The sequence below is a fragment of the Sebastes umbrosus genome, chromosome 15 (assembly GCF_015220745.1).
Source record: "Sebastes umbrosus isolate fSebUmb1 chromosome 15, fSebUmb1.pri, whole genome shotgun sequence".
In the NCBI taxonomy this organism is placed as follows: domain Eukaryota; kingdom Metazoa; phylum Chordata; class Actinopteri; order Perciformes; family Sebastidae; genus Sebastes; species Sebastes umbrosus.
Window position 1 is genome coordinate 12,483,053 of NC_051283.1, and position 18,745 is coordinate 12,501,797.

General features: G+C 41.3%; 1 protein-coding gene across 1 annotated transcript in view; it reads left to right on the forward strand.

Moving 5' to 3' along the window:
- Positions 1-18,745, forward strand: part of csmd2 (CUB and Sushi multiple domains 2) — a 286,853-nt gene that overhangs the window by 83,949 nt on the left and 184,159 nt on the right. Inside the window, exon 5 of the mRNA XM_037794153.1 lies at positions 2,058-2,265. Within this exon, the coding sequence (XP_037650081.1) occupies positions 2,058-2,265 (208 nt within the window). The remainder of the gene's footprint in view (positions 1-2,057; positions 2,266-18,745) is intronic.

Consider the following 18,745-nt stretch of genomic DNA (forward strand, 5'->3'; position numbering starts at 1 on the left):
GCACCCATAGGTATCCACACATGAATTTGAGGAACATTAATAGTATGTGAGTGTCATTCAAAAACTTCATTTGATGTGTCTCCTCTGTTCACCAGTACATACTGTACTGACATATACACACTTTTCACATTTTAAAGTCTGTATTTCCAACAAATTCCTCACAAGAATTGCAGTTCCGATATCACATGATACTGTATTGTTCAAAGCTGTAATGAACACATCAGCAGCTGGGCAGGGGAGTTATCCTGGCAACACATTAAATGCATGCTTTATTATTTAATGGTCTCCTTAAAGCAGTCTTAAGGAGGAAAGAGTTGCGTTGATTTACACAAATCTGAATTAATCAGAATTTAATCACTTCCCCCCACTACGTTGCATTCAGTTGCATCACACTCTTTACCCTGCTCTGTGCTGATGGTAAAAGCACTCCAGGGCATTTTGAAATCCTATGACTGGTGTCTCTCTGGCCTATGGCGAAAATTGCAGACAAAAGAACAATATGCTGTAACTCATTGCACATTTTCATGCTCCTGAATCTGAACATCGGCACTCTGGCTAGTGGCAAAATGATAATTTGCGGCCATGAAAAATAAACAAATAATGCATTTTTAAAAACTAAAAAATGCTGAAAAGCACACAATGTTCCCTGGCAAAACTTCACCCACAAAGTTAACACTAAGTTGAGCCTATGTGACGTAGTTTGGAAGACTTTTCTTGCTGTCAATCATTACGTATGCGTCATCAGTATTATCAGGCATCAGCATATCTGTCATCTGGATATGTTCTCAAAAGGGTTTAGCAGCTTGATAATGATTGAGCTTCATCAGTATCTTTCCAATTAAGTTATTCATTTTGAAATTATATACATACATTAAGCCAATGCATCTTTGTTTGGAAATTCTGAAAAATTATATAATGTTATTCAGCCGATTAGACTGTTGTCAGGCTATTAAATAGGCGTTTCGTCGCTATAAGCACCATAGACGTGGGTCAATAGGGGCCTACTACACCCGATATTAGGTTTTATCATCTTTTCACATGGTAGATCATCGAAAGAAGGTAGAAAAGAACACAACAGCGACCTCTAACAACTGTAGTAAAGCTGACAGGTGCAGAAGCAGAAGTCAGGCGCTGTAGTATAGACAGTGTTAAACTCCAAAATGGGGTGGTGATGGTCGGGGACGGCAGATGGGACACAAAACACAGGGCTTTGTCCCAAGAGACCTGGGTTTGCATCCTCTGTGAAACCAACAATGTGCCATTGTCTTTGTGTTCACAAGCATTAAGTTTCACTTTCACTTTTGAATCGTAGTTATTTTAAGCCATTACATAATGTTTTTTCCCTAAACTAACTAAGTGGTTTTGTTGCCTAAACCTAAACAAGTTGTAATATTGTTGCCTAAACTTAAATAAGCCTTTTTGTTTGTGTTCAAAACGTAACGTTTCATCCAGATTTACGTGTTAGAACGCGTTTCTTTAAAGTTTTGCTTTTACCTTTACAACGTAGTAGGCATAGTAGGCCCCTATTGACCCACATCTATGGTGCTTATAGTGACTGATAACGCCTATTTAATGGCCTATTAACAGTCAAATTGCGTGTGTTATTTGTTATGCCATAATGTATCTGCATTTTTACAACATCAGAAGGTCTCTTTCAATTAAGGGAGTTCTAGCTCTGCAGAGTGACTCTGTTACTTTCAGAGAGCATTGTATTATGGGTCTTTTGTTGTCTTTGAGTAAGCCTTATCTTTAAAAGGAGTGTTCATATAATCAATGCAGTCCTTTAGCTGGGACACTATGGTACTGATCTTGAATAAGCTTACAATAGTCAGTTAAAATCTTAATATGATTGCTTATGGGTCAACCCTGACCTTTAGCTGCAGTTAAGCTGCAGTTTGTGTTTATTAGCCTTTTACTACCTCGCCTCTCCTACTGGTTCCATTTGTCTGCACATCTTCAATTACCTCTGTACCGCAAGTCTGTGGTCATCTTTGTTTACATTTCCCTCTTTTGCTATAAGCTTTTCAGCACTTTCCTCTCTCCTGTGTTCCCTGCAGCGGATGATGGGTGTGGCGGGACACTGCGGGGCCAGAGTGGGGTGATCACCACCCCCAATTACCCAGCCGAGTACAACAACAACGCCGACTGCACCTGGACTGTGCTGGCCGAGCCGGGAGACACCATCGCCCTGGTTTTCTCCGACTTTCAGCTGGAGGACGACTATGACCTGCTCGAGGTCAGCGGCACCGAGGGCTCTTCACAGTGGTGAGTAGTCAGCCTCCAACGATTTGTCTGGAGAGTGAGGGACAGGGAGGGAAAAGGGAGTCCACTGGCGCCCGACCTGCCCACAGGCACTTTAGCAGATAAAGAAAATGGGCTGGTTGAAGTATGCTTGGAAGTGGATGGGTGTTTGGGTAGGTCGGGTGGAACTTAGCCAGCTTAGAGTGACTGTATCTGGATACATAACTGTCTGCGATGTCTCTGGGGGAATAGCAGAGGAGCAGGAATCGATTCCAACATCAGGGTAATCAGATATCAAGTGGTAGTGTCTTTGAAATGATCATAATAAATAGAGGGACGACGTATTTATTTGATATCTATTTCACAGCTTTTTACCCATCAGGGTGTATCATGTGGTCTGTGGTTTTAAAGTTGTAATTTGAACACTCAATCTTGGTCACACACCCTCACTCATTCTCTCAATTACTCAGTCTCACACAAACACACATGCTCAGCTTCTAATGATGAAGAGGTAGGATATCCTGGTGTCAGTGTGGGTCTCTCACCATCTGTGGCAGCTCCTCCTCTCTCTGACAACTCTCTCAGCTCAGGAAGTAATTAGTGAGCTCGATTACCACCGCCAGCCATATAGTGTTGTTTCACCCACACTCACGCGCAACACAGTTGAGCCCATATGGGGCTCAAATGGACATGTGCACATAAGTATTCACACTTCCAGCCAGACTCTAAGAACTTGAACAAACAGATGTACTCGTTCACACTCTCTCTCTCTGCCACTTTGTCCCTCCCCTCGCTCACAAGGGCTAATGTCAGCATGAAACATATACATGGGTTGAATGCGGGTGGATGACTGCGCCTGTTATACACCAGGGAAATCCACTGCTCTTCCTTTGTCTTCAAAGAAATATAAAAAATGCAGGTTTAGTTTCAGGAACATGTAGGAGACAGGCAGTTCCGATAAACAAGAAAAACAGAGGAGACTTTGAAGTAACAGCCACAGGCAGTTGGCAGGAAGGGACAAGGGGTAGCATTGGCTGAGCTATTAAACACTTGAAACACACTGACGCAGAGAGAGACAGAGGGATAAAGGACTGTTGATAGAGGGAAAAAGGTTCAGAAAGAATATATGAGAAGTCATTTTAGAGTGAGATGGCCCCTGGAAACTTGTGTCAGTTTCACTCATTCAGTCAGTAGTTAAGCAAAAACACTTGCCGAGAAGAACTTGATTGACTCTGAGCGGTCTTAAAACTGAGAATTGTGCCTTGTAGCCTGATATTAAAGTCTCTTTGAAATCTCTGCTTGGCCAACTGAGAGTTGATTGCTTCCCAGACTCCCACAGACTGCAGCCCGACTATGCTTGTTTTGCACATTTTTCCTATGTCATCAGCTTCTTGTCCCAGACTTTGATTTGCTCTCTGTAGTCGTGCGGGGCGCCCGAATCTCTACTGAGTCTTGTCATCTTTGTGCCGTTTGTTGCCGGGGGCACCGATGGTGGTGCACCTGCGGCATGGCTGCACTGTCTTAAAGAGCAAGGGGAAACAGTGGGAAGAAAGTGATGAGAAAAAAAGAGGGAGAAAAGGCTATTGGCAAGCGACACAGACTGAAAGTCACAGTTGATCATGCACATTGCAAGGAAAAGGCAGCACCGGGGACAGAGGACACGGTGCAGACATGCTGGCTTGCCTCCATTGTTTAATTTTTTTTTTCTTTTGTCATGCCGGCTTGGGTTTTGCAAAGTGTTGACTTCAAAAATGTTGGCGGTTTTCTTCCAAAACATAAAAACTGACCAGTGCAACACTATAACTTTATCTCTGAAGTGTCTAAGTAGTTGGGTATTTATAATTTTAGAGTTAGCAGGGAGGAGTAAGGACAGACAAAGGGGGTGACAGGGTCAAACAGTAAGAATCGGCAGACACCGGAGGAGAGGAGGGCTGGACCTTTGGATGGGAGGATGGACGTGGAAGTGAGGAACTAGATAGATGGGTGGAGGGGCTAGCAACTCCCCAGCTGGTGGGCAATTAGAGAGGTCAGTTGGAGTGTGATGATGGCGCTGACCTAAAGCACACATCCTCTCAGTGAATGACTCAGTGAGCCCTCCACTCGGTGGGGTTTGATGTTGATTGTGCTCTCTCTCTCTTCCTTTCAGACCATATAATTGGACCGGTTTGTGATTTAATCACATTGGTTTTTACAGGGATAAGTTATGTTTAAGTTTAAAGTGCTGTTTCTTTATTTCAGGTCTGCTATTAACTGTAAGTTAGAGTTTACAATCCAGTTCAGAGCATTGTCTCGTTAAGCTGATTGTACACAAAGGAATATGCATTACTTTCTGTCGGAAAAAGGCATAGAACTTATACTTGGATTCTTGTTTTTCTCGTCTCAAATCCTTTATTTGTTGCTTTCAAGGTGTAATATCTCTTATTAAAACAAAAAAACCCTCAAAAATCAAACATATATATAATTGTGGCCTGACCAAATGGCAATAATGTAAGTACAATGGCCTTTACACACTCTGGGCGCTTTTATTTTTGTGTGATTAATTCACACGTCAATTGTTGTTTGAGTACTTTCACACAGAAGACAAATATTGCGCAGCGAAAAAGCAACTTGACTTTTCTTCCTAACGAGGTTATATTTTCTGAGCTTTTGCAGTGCGAATGAAGGCATCAACCGATAACATTGTGCGTAACTGACATATTTAATATGTATACTAGTATACAACACTAGGCTCCATAGTCTGAACCAAGATGACAAACTTTATTACTCCTTTCAACCTTGACCAAAGCAGCAAAGACCAAATCCACTTTTTCTGCTCTTAGACACTGCATGGCTGTCTACCAGAGGCAAATTCACTCAGCATTTTGGTAAAAGGAATCTAAAATGCTTTTGAGTAGTTTAGGCTGTACAACAATTTACCTCAGACCCACTGCCAGACGCTGCTCTGGGTCAATAGGATTCTGGTTCTGGCCTCTGCCTGCGCAAATCTATTCAAACCTTTTATTGAGAAAGTGTTGCAATTGTGGCAAATTTGCATCCCTGCCGGTATGAATAGCTCTGATTCAAAATATTTTCAGGCTAGTATTTCACATTTTCGTGTCGTTTATTTCGTCAGTCCCCTGGTGTGTGAATGCCTTTAGTGTTCTTTTACTTCACAGCTATCTAGTGTGCACAGTGTTGGCATCCCACTGGCTACTTAATTCAAACTGCGGGGAGTTCTAAGAGCAGTATTGATTGATACCTGATGGACAGGTTGAGTGGTCCAATAGAAGAAGAGAGGCTAGAGATCAGGGTTAAGACTATGCTTCCCTGATCGATCCACAACAGCTCAACCGAAAGCAGGTCAAGTTTGCATGCTCCCTGTTCCCTTGTTGTGCATATGCGTGTCTGTGTGTGTGTCTTGAGATGAAGACAGTGAACCAGAATAAACAACATCAATCACCATCAAGAACATCGCCCCTTTGCATATGCGAATCTGATCCTGCTCACTTACATTCTTGTTTACCGTACCGTCCTCTTGCTTTGATTGGCGGCCATGCAGAGTTAGCATTCTGAAGAGGCAGCGGGAGAAGACAGCCTTGAAGACTGACTTCAGGAGCTGAGATGTGCATGTGAATTGAATGTGGCAGTGGGAAGAGCCGGCAAAAACGCCAACTGAATTCCACCTCTACTCTGCATTACCCTGACAGGACTCCTTCGTTGTTGCTCGCCCAGGGGAACACATTACTCTGCTATTACACTGTTTGCATCCACATTGATTTTCTTCCCCATCACCATCCACTTTGAGGCAATGTAAATAACGCCTGACGCTCGCCAATTGCCAGATGCTCATTCGCCCCGCTTGCTACTAAGTGGAACTCACATCTATTTGACTTGTAATTTTCTGTGGCACTCAATTGTTTTGCAAAGGACTGTAATACATTTTCATCTGCCAGTAGTGCTCCCTGGAGATGTTGAAAGCAACTCTCGCAACACCTTGGATACTGTAAATAGAGAGTGTCTGAAATCTGGAGTTGAAACCACTCAGAATATTGCCATTACTCCCTTGGCTCTACAAAAAAAAACAAAAAAGGCACTCTGTTGAAAAAATTGCCGCATCACAGTTCAATGATTGCACCATTTTACAGAAAGTGTTCCCAAACAAAACTTGTGTCTTCGTTTTCCGTTCTGGTAACTTTTGCAAACTCTATTTCCCGTGAGGGATATCTTTTCTTCTCTTTTTTTTTTTTTTGTTCATGCAACCCTTCGCTGACAACACAAAGCTCCCTGCGTAAATGCAACTTATTTCTTCCTGTTAGGAGATCTGAGAGCCCGACAAGTTTTGATCCCTCCAGGTAGCCTCCCATCCTTTGTCCTCTCTCTTTTAACCCTATACCCTATGGACGTGAGACACTGACATTTAGCGAGCATATGGATTATCCCCGCAGTGCTGATATGTGTCAGCTTGTCTCGACCCGTGGAGGGAGCACGTCTGTGTGTGTGTGCGAGTGAGTCAGACAGAGATAAAGAGTTGTTGCAGGAGAGTACAGAACACTGGGTATATATTGATTGGCTGTTAGGTTGACTCACCTGAGAGCGAGTGAATGGTCTTCGGAAGAGCTTTTTTAAGCCCAGGGGCTGTTTGCTTCAGTTTCTGATGGGAGTTACCACAATATGAGTATGTTTCATTTTTGTGGAGATAAATGCCTCAACTTTTGTTTTTGTGTTTTCAAAGAGACTGATAAGTTTTTTCATGTTGGGGCTCATGAGATTTAAGTTTGGGTTTTACTGCAGCTTAGATTTTGTTCTAATTTACCTCAGATGGATCCATTGCCAGATTTGTGTGCATTGGTGTGTACGTATGCATACAACCGTGAAAGTATGTATATTTACACTTGTATGCAAATGTGTTTGAGTGAGAACGTGTATGCTATAGAGTTCTACAGGAATGAGTCCTAAAACCTGGAAATGAGTTTGCATTTTAGCACTTCCGGTTCTCTCGTCTGGAAGTCAATGGGTTTTTAGTTAGATGCCTGAAATAAGGTCTGTGGTTAACACAAGCTTAAGAGATTTTAACGTTTTGTTCTACGACATAAATACTCCACTTTTATGTGTCTTAAAAAAGCCGGTTGCTGACAAGGGGCTAAATGAGATCACTAAACGTCATCAAGCCAACTCGTCCGCCTTTACAGCCTCGTTACGTATATTCGCACTCATGCGGCCACAGTGCAGTTAGTTTATATCCTAACGTTAGCTTTTTACTTTTGGCGATTGCATTTACTCTTCAAAAATCATAAAAGTGGTGTTCATTTGTGGAGATTATCTTGTAAGTATCAAACGTTTGTTTGCCACAGAGTTTATTTTCTGCAATAATCCAAAACCCAATGGAAAAATCCCATTTGCTTTTTTGTCAAGGGCAACCAGGGTGATGCTAACTTCCTGGTTGGCCTACAAAAATACGTCATCCTTGGAGCACTCTGTTTACCATGCGAGGAACACACATGTCGCATACTCTCTCCTACAGCGGCGTCCATCATGTCAAGCTATTGGCTCCCCTTTTTAAGTATTTCCTGTAATAAAACAGTCACAGTGAGAGTGTGCATAGGAAGTGAGTGATTGTGTAACATATCCTCTGACCATTGTTTGCCTGGCAGCACAAGAATGTGTGTTTGCCCACCTGTGATCCCCAAAGTCCCCTGCTTGAAAACATAATTCATTGTACGCTCGGGCACTAAGGCAGTTATTTTCAGCAAGGGAATACAGAGTATTGGCAGCATATGCAGGGGCACTTTGCATAGATGTGTTTTTAAATGGATACTGTGTGATGGTTGAGTGGGCGTATATTCTCTGTGTGAATGTTGAATACATTTCTTTTTTTTTTTTTTCATTTCTTATGCCGTGGCCTGTTTCTCACAACACGGACTGGTGGGGTAAAGGAAGTGTTTCGCTTTGGAGCTTTACCCGTAATTCACCGCAACATTACTAGTCTGGTCACGTCCAGGAGGGTCTAACTCTGGCGTTTTCTCTCCCTCTCGCTGTCTCTCTTTATCTCTCTCAGTCAGTCTCTCTCTCTCTGCTATGTGGGTGTCATAAAGAAGAGTGGATAGTTTGGTCTGATTGTCTAATGAAACTCTACAGTCTTTCATTATACATCCTATAGTCATTTACTGTAAGTGGTGCTCTCTTCATAAAACCCACATACAAATCATCCAAAACAAAAGTCGACTAAGGATAATAAATAGCGTGCTTTGCTTTCAGTAAAGTTTTCCAGATTCCAGAGTTTGAGAGGCAGCCCAAGGTATTCGTGAAGTGCATGTCAGAAGATTTGCTTTTTGATTTGTGCATTCACAAACACCGGTTTACTGTTGACTCATGTATTCCCCTAACTTTGCATGTCTGTTGCAATGGGGATGATGTGCATATCTGAAAGCCCACAACTATACTTCTACTCTAAACTTTACAATGGAGAAAGCTCATGCGGAGATAAACATTGGTTGAGATGGAGATGTCTCACGGCTGATCTGAGGAATGGTAATGAAGCCCTGACGCGCGTCAAGGATCATCACGTCAAACACAACAAAAAAAAAAGAGCCCGGATCGCGTTGTGAGGGGGTTATATATACCAGCCGCATCTATCACATCCTCTTATCTTGCTGGATCTAGATCCCTGTCTGCTTCTCTCTGACCTACAAGTCTATCTGTCTTTCTCTGTCTACCTCCACAGACTCTCCAGACTCATCTACTCATTTTACCTTTCTCTATTCTCCACCCTGCAGATGACTCCCAGACCTGCAGCTGTTCTTGTTTAAGTTTTTAAAAGGCAGGCAAATTGAGCAGACCCCATAATAGTATAAATATGATTCCTACTTTTGCCAAGTCATGGATAGGAATCAAGAGGTGTTTTTGACACACTTGTTTGACACGTTTTTCTTTTCCCATAATCAAAGTGGACAATCTGTATTTGTGCAGATGTTTATGACAGCTAAACCTACATCAATTATATATTTTTTGGTATTTTTATCTTTCAAAGTAGACATAAAATAGAGCTCTTTACATCATTGTAGATTTACACCTGTGTCTACCAATATGGAAAGCAGAGATTCATAATGTTTCCTGATTTTCCATCAGATTTATAGTTTTGGTGGTTAATGTGTTGGGTTTTCCGCTGCACCGATATATTGTATGTTCATACTGTATGCATTTTGGAATAAATAAGGGGTTAGCCTAGTGGGCTACCTCCGGTTCTGAAAAGTGGAGCCAATGCAGAAGTGCCTTAAACTTGCATTCTTTTTAATAGCCAGCAGACTCCCATGGTTGCAAAAAAGAAGTCTGATTGTATAGAAGTCTATGAGAAAATGACCCTACTTTTCTCACTTGATTTATCACCTCAGTAAGCATTGTAAACATGAGTTTATGGTCTCAATCTCTAGTTTCAAGTCTTCTTCAATACAGCATGATGTTCATTTAGTGAATTATGGTCCCATTTAGAGTAAAACAGACCATAAAGCAGGGTATGCTTTAGGGCGTGGCTAACTTATGATTGACAGGTTGCTACCACAGTGTTTTCGTCTTCCAACTTTCACCCTTTCACAGTGTGTTTTCAGTTCATGAAAGTATTTTGGTCGTCCAAAAAATTTCTTATTCAGCGTTCAGTTGTTCTTAGCTCCTACCTCTAGTGACACTTCTGGTTGCAAAAAACCAAGATGGTGACGGCCAAAATGCTGACCTCGAGGCTTCAAAACGGCAGTCCACAAACCAATGGGTGACGTCACGGTGACTTCGTCCACTTCTTATATACAGTCTATTGGTTAGCCTGAGGAAAGAATCTTTGTCAGGATTCACCTGAATATAAGATGTTCTGGAAAGAACTTCTGAAATGTAAAACTTCCAGGTCTACCAATTTTAATTTCAATTTGCCCAATAGCTTTCGAAATAAATTTCTGAAAGGTGAGCTCTGCTGTCTTCTTGAATGTTTTATTTCCCATTCTTCACCTCTTTTTTTCTGCAGTGTCAGCTTTATACATCTAAAAACCATAGTTTGGCTTATACCAGTCTGTGCTTGACCATAAGATCAATAGCTGTCATTGCCAGTCTCTCCGCCGCGCCCCCCTCAAAGTCTGTTTGTCTGAGTCAGGGTTTATTAACAGCAGCACTTGGTTGAGGACTCAATCTGCAACGTGCCATCGATCAAAACTGCAGTTATGATGAACTTTGCGCCACGCGCCAAGAAATGCTCCGGCGGAACATTATCTCCAACACCTGGTGCCTTGCTGCAGATTGGCTCACCCCGGCACTCCACACTTTGTTACTCCCTCTGTCAAATTGCTCAGGCTAAGCGCCGGAGAGGAGAGGGGATTAGGAGTGCAGAAAGCAAGGTTAGTGGAAATGGGCCAACGCATAGCCATGCATTCTAGCAACCTTCCAGGCTTTGCTTGTGTGTTTTAAGTTAGGCTATATTGTCAAAATTACACCACAGCAAATGAGTAAGGGGAGGCATTCTATTCATTAATTTTGTCATTGATCATCTGCGTTATGTTTCGCAGGTGCAGCAATTTACTAGGCAGTAGTTAGTCAAACCTATAAGCCAGCTCCCCCGAGGCAGGCAGCCTTGGGTAGCAATGTGTCTGTGTAAGCAACTCTAGCCATGTGTTACCTCACCGCCATCCCAGCGAGACCAGAGAACACGCAGAGGTTAGAGGTAATGGCCCAGATCACTGTGCCCTGACTGGGTGTCTCTTTAGTTGTGTTTACTAAGCACTGCACCATCGGGATCCAATCTGTCGCTTTTTACAGTCCCACGGATGCACTAATGGCTTATGATTTGTACACAGAGACATATTTGAAGTTGTGCACATTGGCGCCCTGGGCCTGCAAATGGATTTAAGGATCTTTTTTTTAGATACATTATTTAATTTATGCAAAAAAAGTGTTTTTTTCATCACATCCTCATGGGAGAACTTTAATAGTGAATGTCCATATCTCAGTAGCTACTGTGCTGTAATATATTTATGACAATTAGAAAAATATATTTGTGAATAATCCTCTTATCCACTGCTTTCTCTTGATCTGCAATCCCCAAAACATTTAATTCTGGTCTGTTTATCTTCTTTTCTTAACAGTGCCGCCTGTCTTTCCACGTATCCTATTTGATTAATTATATACAGAGAGGAGTTGCAGAACGGTTGATAAGTCCAAGGATCAGCGTATAGTGAAAACTACAATCGCTCTTGTCCCCTGTGTCTTTCATCATCTGTCGCTTTGAAAACAATAGTTACACACTTGTGTTTGCTCAGCAGCTTCCACTGATGATTCATCCTACAGCTCGCTTTGATCCCTTAATTCACTTCCTGGGTCAAGGGCTGGTAATCTAAAGAAGGATGGCTCGCTTCAGCGGCTTTTTGTTATGATGTGCTCAAAAGATAGAGGGCTGTATGGAAATTAAAATTTCGAGTGCCTTACTCGGTCAACAAACATCACTGTTTTGTGCTAGATTTTTTACACCTTTAACCTTGGCCTCCCTCGATCTTTCTTTGATTGGGGTGACACTCAGCTTCACGGGACTGTGAGCGACGTCACACCAGTCGATTAATCAATCCCAGTAATTAGCCAAGATGGAGCGAGAGGAAGAGGAAGAGGGAGGGCTGAGCGGAGAGGCTTAGAAGGAAAGCAACATATGAAATCAATTGGCCAAAAGCACAGTGCACTCAGTGGTCTTCCGTAGAGGACACTGGGTACGGCAATTAGATTGTAAAAGCAGGGCAGTGAGGACGAGTACACCCAGCCATTTCATGCCAAGTCATTGCATTGTGTTATACTGTGTAATACTGTCTGCGAACACACACACATGCACTGGGCAAGGTTCTGCTACAATGCAAAAAATGCCCAACAGGTCCTTTTAAATCAGTCTGAAACTCTGAATTTATGTCCCGTGGTAGAATAAAACCTTTCAATTGACCAGAGGGCAGCACTTAGCTCTTTTTTGTGGGGAGTGTTAGCTATTAGTGACGGTCTAGTATGGCATTGGCCTTCCTTAGAACCTGCTTATTCAGCTTGATTGTTTTACTGGTCACTTGGACGGATTACAAACCTTTCCTTATTAGCTAAGGTCAAATATCCAAACCAGAAACTAATGGAAAAGAAAAAAAGGGTTACGGTTCATTATTTTTGAACAGCTGCTTTACCAAGCCGTTTTATCGCTCTCTTCAAAGCCACCAGACTCCATTCACAAAAACTGTATTTTACCTCACAGAGCGTGGGAGTATACTTACAACCCCACTTCAAAAAAATCAGTTATTTCCAAACTTAACACAGCTAACGTTGACTCAGCTAGTGCTGGCATTCACATTCATATTCATAACTGTATTGATTAGCTTCGATTAGCTTACTTTGGTAACCTAAATCAGAATGCAGAGGGACCCGCCCTTTAACAAAACATTTCTCAATAAGTTGCTTGTTTTTGTTTGAATTAAAACAAAATATATATAGACAACTTCTAAACAAAATGACTTTAAAGGTGGATCTATGTGTGCAGTGTGGCTGCAGTAACAGCAGAACATCTTGTTCCTGAGCATCCCCCGAGTGGACGGAGATGTCACTGTCTGATCTGGGTCACTGCTCAACCACAACACATCCCTATTCTCTGTCTCTAACCTTCCTCTTTTCCACGTAACAACTCGCAAATATAAGAACAGAGGGCACAAATACGTACACCGCATGCGTAGACTGCTGTGAAAAACTAGCCCGCTTGACAAGTAATTCAACGTGACAACATCAGCCAGGGGCGTCAGATAATTCCCCTTCTTTCCAGTGCAAATCAGCTTTCTTTTGTCAAATCAAGCGCCATTGTGTTGATGCTAGTGGAGTGATCTGCTGTTTGTAGACAATGGCATTTGTATGTACTGTACTAAATCCCCTAAAACAAGTGAGACTGAATTGGACACCAGTAGAAACCCAGTGGCAGAAAGAAAGTGCCTCTATTTGTAAATGAATAACCTAAAGATTGATGTTTTTTACAGTGGCATACAGCCAACAATACAGTTAGATGTCAAGCATGTGTCTTTTAGTATTAATGGCTGACTCATTCCAGACTCCTGGGAACATCTAGACGATTGAAGCAACGGACACATTGAGTCATTCTCATCTTTGATGACACATCACTCACACAGTGGGGGTCTTCCTCCACACGCTTCAAAAAACTCATGTTCATTCATAAGATATCGCTGTATTTTAGGCTTGGAAGGCTCACATTTGCGGGCTTGTAATGAAAGAAGAAAAGAGGGATCAAGAGAGAAGGAGGGAGCCTGCAAGGTGAAATAAAGCAAGGACGTGCTCGCTGCTTTGGAGTGTAATATATCTTAATCTTCTTTGGGACAGGTTGCGTGTGTGCGCGCGTGTGTGAGGTTTGTACAGTGAGTATGTATTCACTTCTCAGCTGGTGCTGCCGTGAATGTGTTTGTGTGCGTGTGAAGAGTGGCGGTGAAACACCCCTCCTCTTCCCATTCATCAGACAGAGGCTGTCTTTTTTTTGTACGAGGTGACACTAGGCCAACCTGAATATATTAACAGAGGAACCTTTTATGAACTCTGGTGAACGTGCTTTGACCGGCAATTACAGGCAGCGCAGCACCGTGCCTCCATAAAAACTCTTCTCAACCGCATCAATAAGCGCGGGGAGGCAAAGTGTGACAGGTAATGTCGGCCTTCACCGTAAAAAGCCTTAGCTGCTCCGTTGAACATATGGAGGGAAAGTCAGTGTCTTGATTTAAAACTTTTTTTTGCAGAAATTCATATTGTTGTGTCCCCCCCGAGAGATTCTAATTATCTATCTATCTATCTATCTATCTATCTATCTGTCTGTCTATCTGTCTGTCTGTCTATCTGTCTGTCTGTCTATCTATCTACACATATGTATACGTGTGTGTGTGTGTGTGTATATATATATATATGTATGTGTGTGTGAATATTTGTCTACATATACTTTATATATCTGCACACAGATACTGTATATGTACAGTATATATACTGTATGTGTGTGGGTATGTATATACTGTATACTGTTTATATGTAGGCATATGTATATACATATATACTGTATATACATATATATATTTTATATTTATATGTATATTTATTATTACAATATTCATGAAAATTTGCCACAAACCATAATAACCTGCAATAACCATAAATTAGTACATTTAAAGTTCAAAGTTATGACATTATGTATCATAAGAAGGCTATTCAATTATTATTTTTATTGCATTTTTTTATTACATGATATATATTATGAGTAATTTTTTTTGTGGCTTAGCTGTTGAGTCCTGATTTTTATTTTATTTTTGAATAACCAATTATCCTCATTGCAGACGAGGCTGCTGCTTCATCAGGGGTTAAGTCCAAGCTAAAGTGATATAGTGGTTATATGATCCATTAGACCCCCTCTATAAGTGGGTTTTTGCTTGGTAGAGATTTTTGGAGAGTGCCAGAGAGGTGTCAGCATCATATTGATCTCACAGCACTGCAATCTTTCTTAATCCCACTTTCCCTGCAGACAATATGAGACAGAAGCAAAGACGGAGAGATGGGCAAAAAAAAAAAAGAAAAAAAGTTTTATCTTGACAAAGCTCTAACGTAATACGTCTGTGATGACAGGATTTTGCAGGTGCACCAAGGGCACTTTAAAGAAATTATTGGTTTCTCGTAATTGCAGTAATCTTAAAATGCTAAGGTTATTATACGGTTGATCTCATTGACATTTAAATACTGAAATGAATGAGCGGGGCACATTCAAGCGCTCCCTCACCTATACACCAAACGTGCGGTTCATTTTCACGTACCTACCTCGTAGCACGGGTTATCAATCTCATCCTCTTCCAACATGTGAACCTCATCATGTCTTTTTCTACACCGAGGCCGCCTGCTTGCCACTCTTCCTGTTTTTTAATTAGATGGTTTGATTAGAGAACATTGACAAGAGGGATGGGCGAGGAGAAAAAAAATAATTAAAATAGGGATTAGTCTGGTCTGGGGCTCATGCAGACAGAATTAACCGCTGGCGCTGCCTGGCTCTATCACTTGCAGATCAGTGTTGCTAATATCACGGTGTTATTAGCTTCACTATCCTCCCCAACTGTGTGATAACGGAGGATTACGGAAGGTGCTGTGGCCAGTGAACCAGGAAAAAACAGTGCGATTTGTCTTGGCATGGCTAATTAGTGCGCATGGATGATGGAGATCAGCGAGGAAGCTGATCCTTTGACAAAAGGCCAGTTTTGGAGGCTGTATTATAGCTCAATAAAAAAAAATACATGTATAAACATAAAACGTTGTTGCTGCTTTGTAAATATGCATAAATAAATATGTATTAAATTAGATCGTTTACTTGGTTAGTGTGGTAAGGGAAGCAGAGTGGTCATATTTGCAGGCCCTGTCCACACTGATCTGTCATGCTCATTACTGTAGCTGTGCCGTGCCCGGGGTCTATAGGATGCTGCATAATGGAGTGCTTTGTTTTATCCATTGTTTTTTTATGTGTGCAGGTTGGTAGCATGTATTATGTGTTTGATATGGAGTTTGATGTCAGATGTTGGAGCTGTTGGGCATGTACATATTTTAATCCTAGAAAAAATATTTGAGATTTAATGTGAATGTGAGTATCAAGGAACATATTAATGGAAATGAAACTGACCAACATCTAATTCTGTGCTGCTTTTCTCAAGTTAAAGCTGCAGTGGGTAGAAATGGAGCAAAGATGGTTAAAAAATGTATATAGTAATATTATTATAAAATGGTCACTATATCCTGACAGTAGTGCATTAGACAGATAATCTGAAAAAAAATCATGTGCCTCCGTGTTCTCTGGTGTCCTCCGATGCTCCTAATGGCATCTGCAGAATTTCATAGACCGGAGGAAAACAAGCAAACAGAGCTCATCTGGAGTCTGCCGTCCAGCTGCCGTCTATAAGAGCCACGAGTCAATCACTCGCAAACTGCGATCAAACGGTCAAACTAGGCAGCGCTGATCAAATATGAATCAATATTCTGTTACTGTAATGCCTATTTCTCGCCTCAAATGTTTTCAGAATCATCTTGTAGTGTACTGTTTAGCTGTAAAATTAGAAAGTTTGTGACCGGGCAGCTATGTTGAGATCAGTTGAGGGAATACCAAGCACCGCTCACCAGCTGGAGTACAGCCAGTAGGAACGCTCTCTCTCTCTCTGAAATGACCTGTGATAGATTTAGATTTTTTAAAGCCTGAAAACAGAGCCATGAGGAGGTGCAGAAATCTAGTTATCTCTCAAAACACTTGAATTACAATATGCTGAAAGGTTATTATGGAGTTTTTGCTCAATGATGCCAAAAATATACTGCCTAGCGCCACTTTAAATGTAGTCATTTCTTGTCTGTAGTATTACATCTACAGCACTCTATCTGAATGGACTTAAAATGAAAAGATTCAGCGTTTAATAAGTGAACCTTGACGATGGAATTGCATTATTAGCTGCAACAGATACACAATGCATTGCATGTGAGACAAGGGTATCTCTGTTAAAAATATCATTGGTTGATTTTTGTGATTAAAAGGTCAGCATAAAGTAGTGTTGGTGCTCCTTGAAGAGACTTTGTTTCCTTTATATGGTTAAGAGCTCTGAACTTAAATGTGCCTTCTCTGATAAAGCAGAAAAAGTAGCAGTCTATTTGAAGAATATGTTTCTGGATAACCCTCGACTCCGAGAGCTGTGTTCCTTTCTTTCTCCTTTTTGCCCCCTTTTTGTTTGAGTTGCCTCCGCTTACACACTGGATCCTGTTAGTAGAGCTTTAACTTTGAAGGGTATTTTTATATTTTGTATCAGAGGTGAAGAAAAGGCGTTTTTACCCCTTTAATGTGCTATAAATAGTACCATCAGAGCAAGGCAGATAAATAGTGTTGCTGAGGGATTATTCTGCCTTTTCTTCCCTTGGTGTGGAAGCCATGGGGAGGGGTTGGGAGGGTTGGCTATAGGCTTAGACCAAAGCTAATGCTTTTAGTTCCTCTGTTGCATCTGTTCCTATTTTCATGCAGTGATGCTGACACAGTCTTTCTTTGGACTTTCCCTCTGCTATAGTTCTCTTCTTTCTCAGTTCATTACAGCATATACCATTCTCATGTTGCTTTTTCATCTTCTCCCCATCCTTCATAACAATGCTTCCCCTGACAGCATGCAGACTCTTCCTCCAGGATCCTTAATTGGACCAATGTAAGCCATTCTATTGTATTTATCCCTTCATTAATAGTTCTAAAAAACTGTATAGATTGTGGCTTCCACTATACATACTGCCACACTGCTCTCTCTCTCAGGTTTCTTGGCTATACTGTCTCCTTTGCTATTCAAAAAATACAATGAACAGATCTATACATTTGTGATTTTTATTTTAAAATATGATTAATCTTGAATCTTAATTAGAATTTCTAAATTATACACAAATGTGTTGCAGTGTTTTCTCTCCCTCCGTTCATTCAGTCTTCCTTTGGCCCCCGTGCCATGTTCTCGGTTCCAACCCTTGGCCTGGTTAGGGCTCAGGAAGCCCCACAGCAGATTAGCTCAGGCTTTAGCTGTGGTCCTGACATCAAAGGTGCGAGAGGGAGAGGAGGGAAACAGCAGAGGAGCAGAGACACAGGACAGCAAAACACTGGCACCAATATAGAAAGGGTGAGAGGAGGACAAGGACTAAGGGCTGAGCAAGAGATGTGGAGGATGAATGGCCACAGAAACAGGGGCGGAGGTTGAAACTGAGAGACTGTTAAACATCAGTAAGAAGCAAGGAGAATGGATGGAGACAAAGTGAATTAAGGGGTGCGGGGTATTCAGAAGGTCAAATAGCATTTTTATGCAGCTACAATTAATTTCTTATTTTACCCTGTCAGTGTCTATTATAGCCGCCAGATCAGATTGATTTTCCTTATCTAATAACGCCAATTCGACAAAGAATAATGTAACGGAAAGTTGGTCTAGTAAACTTTTGTTTCACCATTTTACCCTTGTCTAGTCCCACAATGAGCCCTAACCATTACAAGCCTACAAGCACATTCAATGCAGAGTTAATTGATTATTAACATTTAACTATTTTACCCAGGTCTTGTGGCGTATACACAGTGGATTATAAATACAAAATGTACATTACTCCTGTTACGAGCCAGAGCCAAGCAATTGATGTTCCTTGTGAGAATTAACCTGGATTAGAGTTGATGAAATATGAGTGACCCACGGGGAAATCAGATCATTGTAGTTGGAAAGGCATACAGTATATGCTAATTTAGTGAATATACAATAGAAGATTATATAACTATAGTACACTATATTTTCAGGGTAACAGATACGATTTGGCTCTCTTGACCTAAATCAAAGGTAACTTTACTATCTTTATTGAAATATGCTGTATTTTGCCCGTGTCCTCACATGATCGTATAGAAATAATCACCGTGTACATATACTGTCATCTAAAGGAAAGGTAAAACGTATTTAAGAGGCAAATTAGCTTTCATTTATTT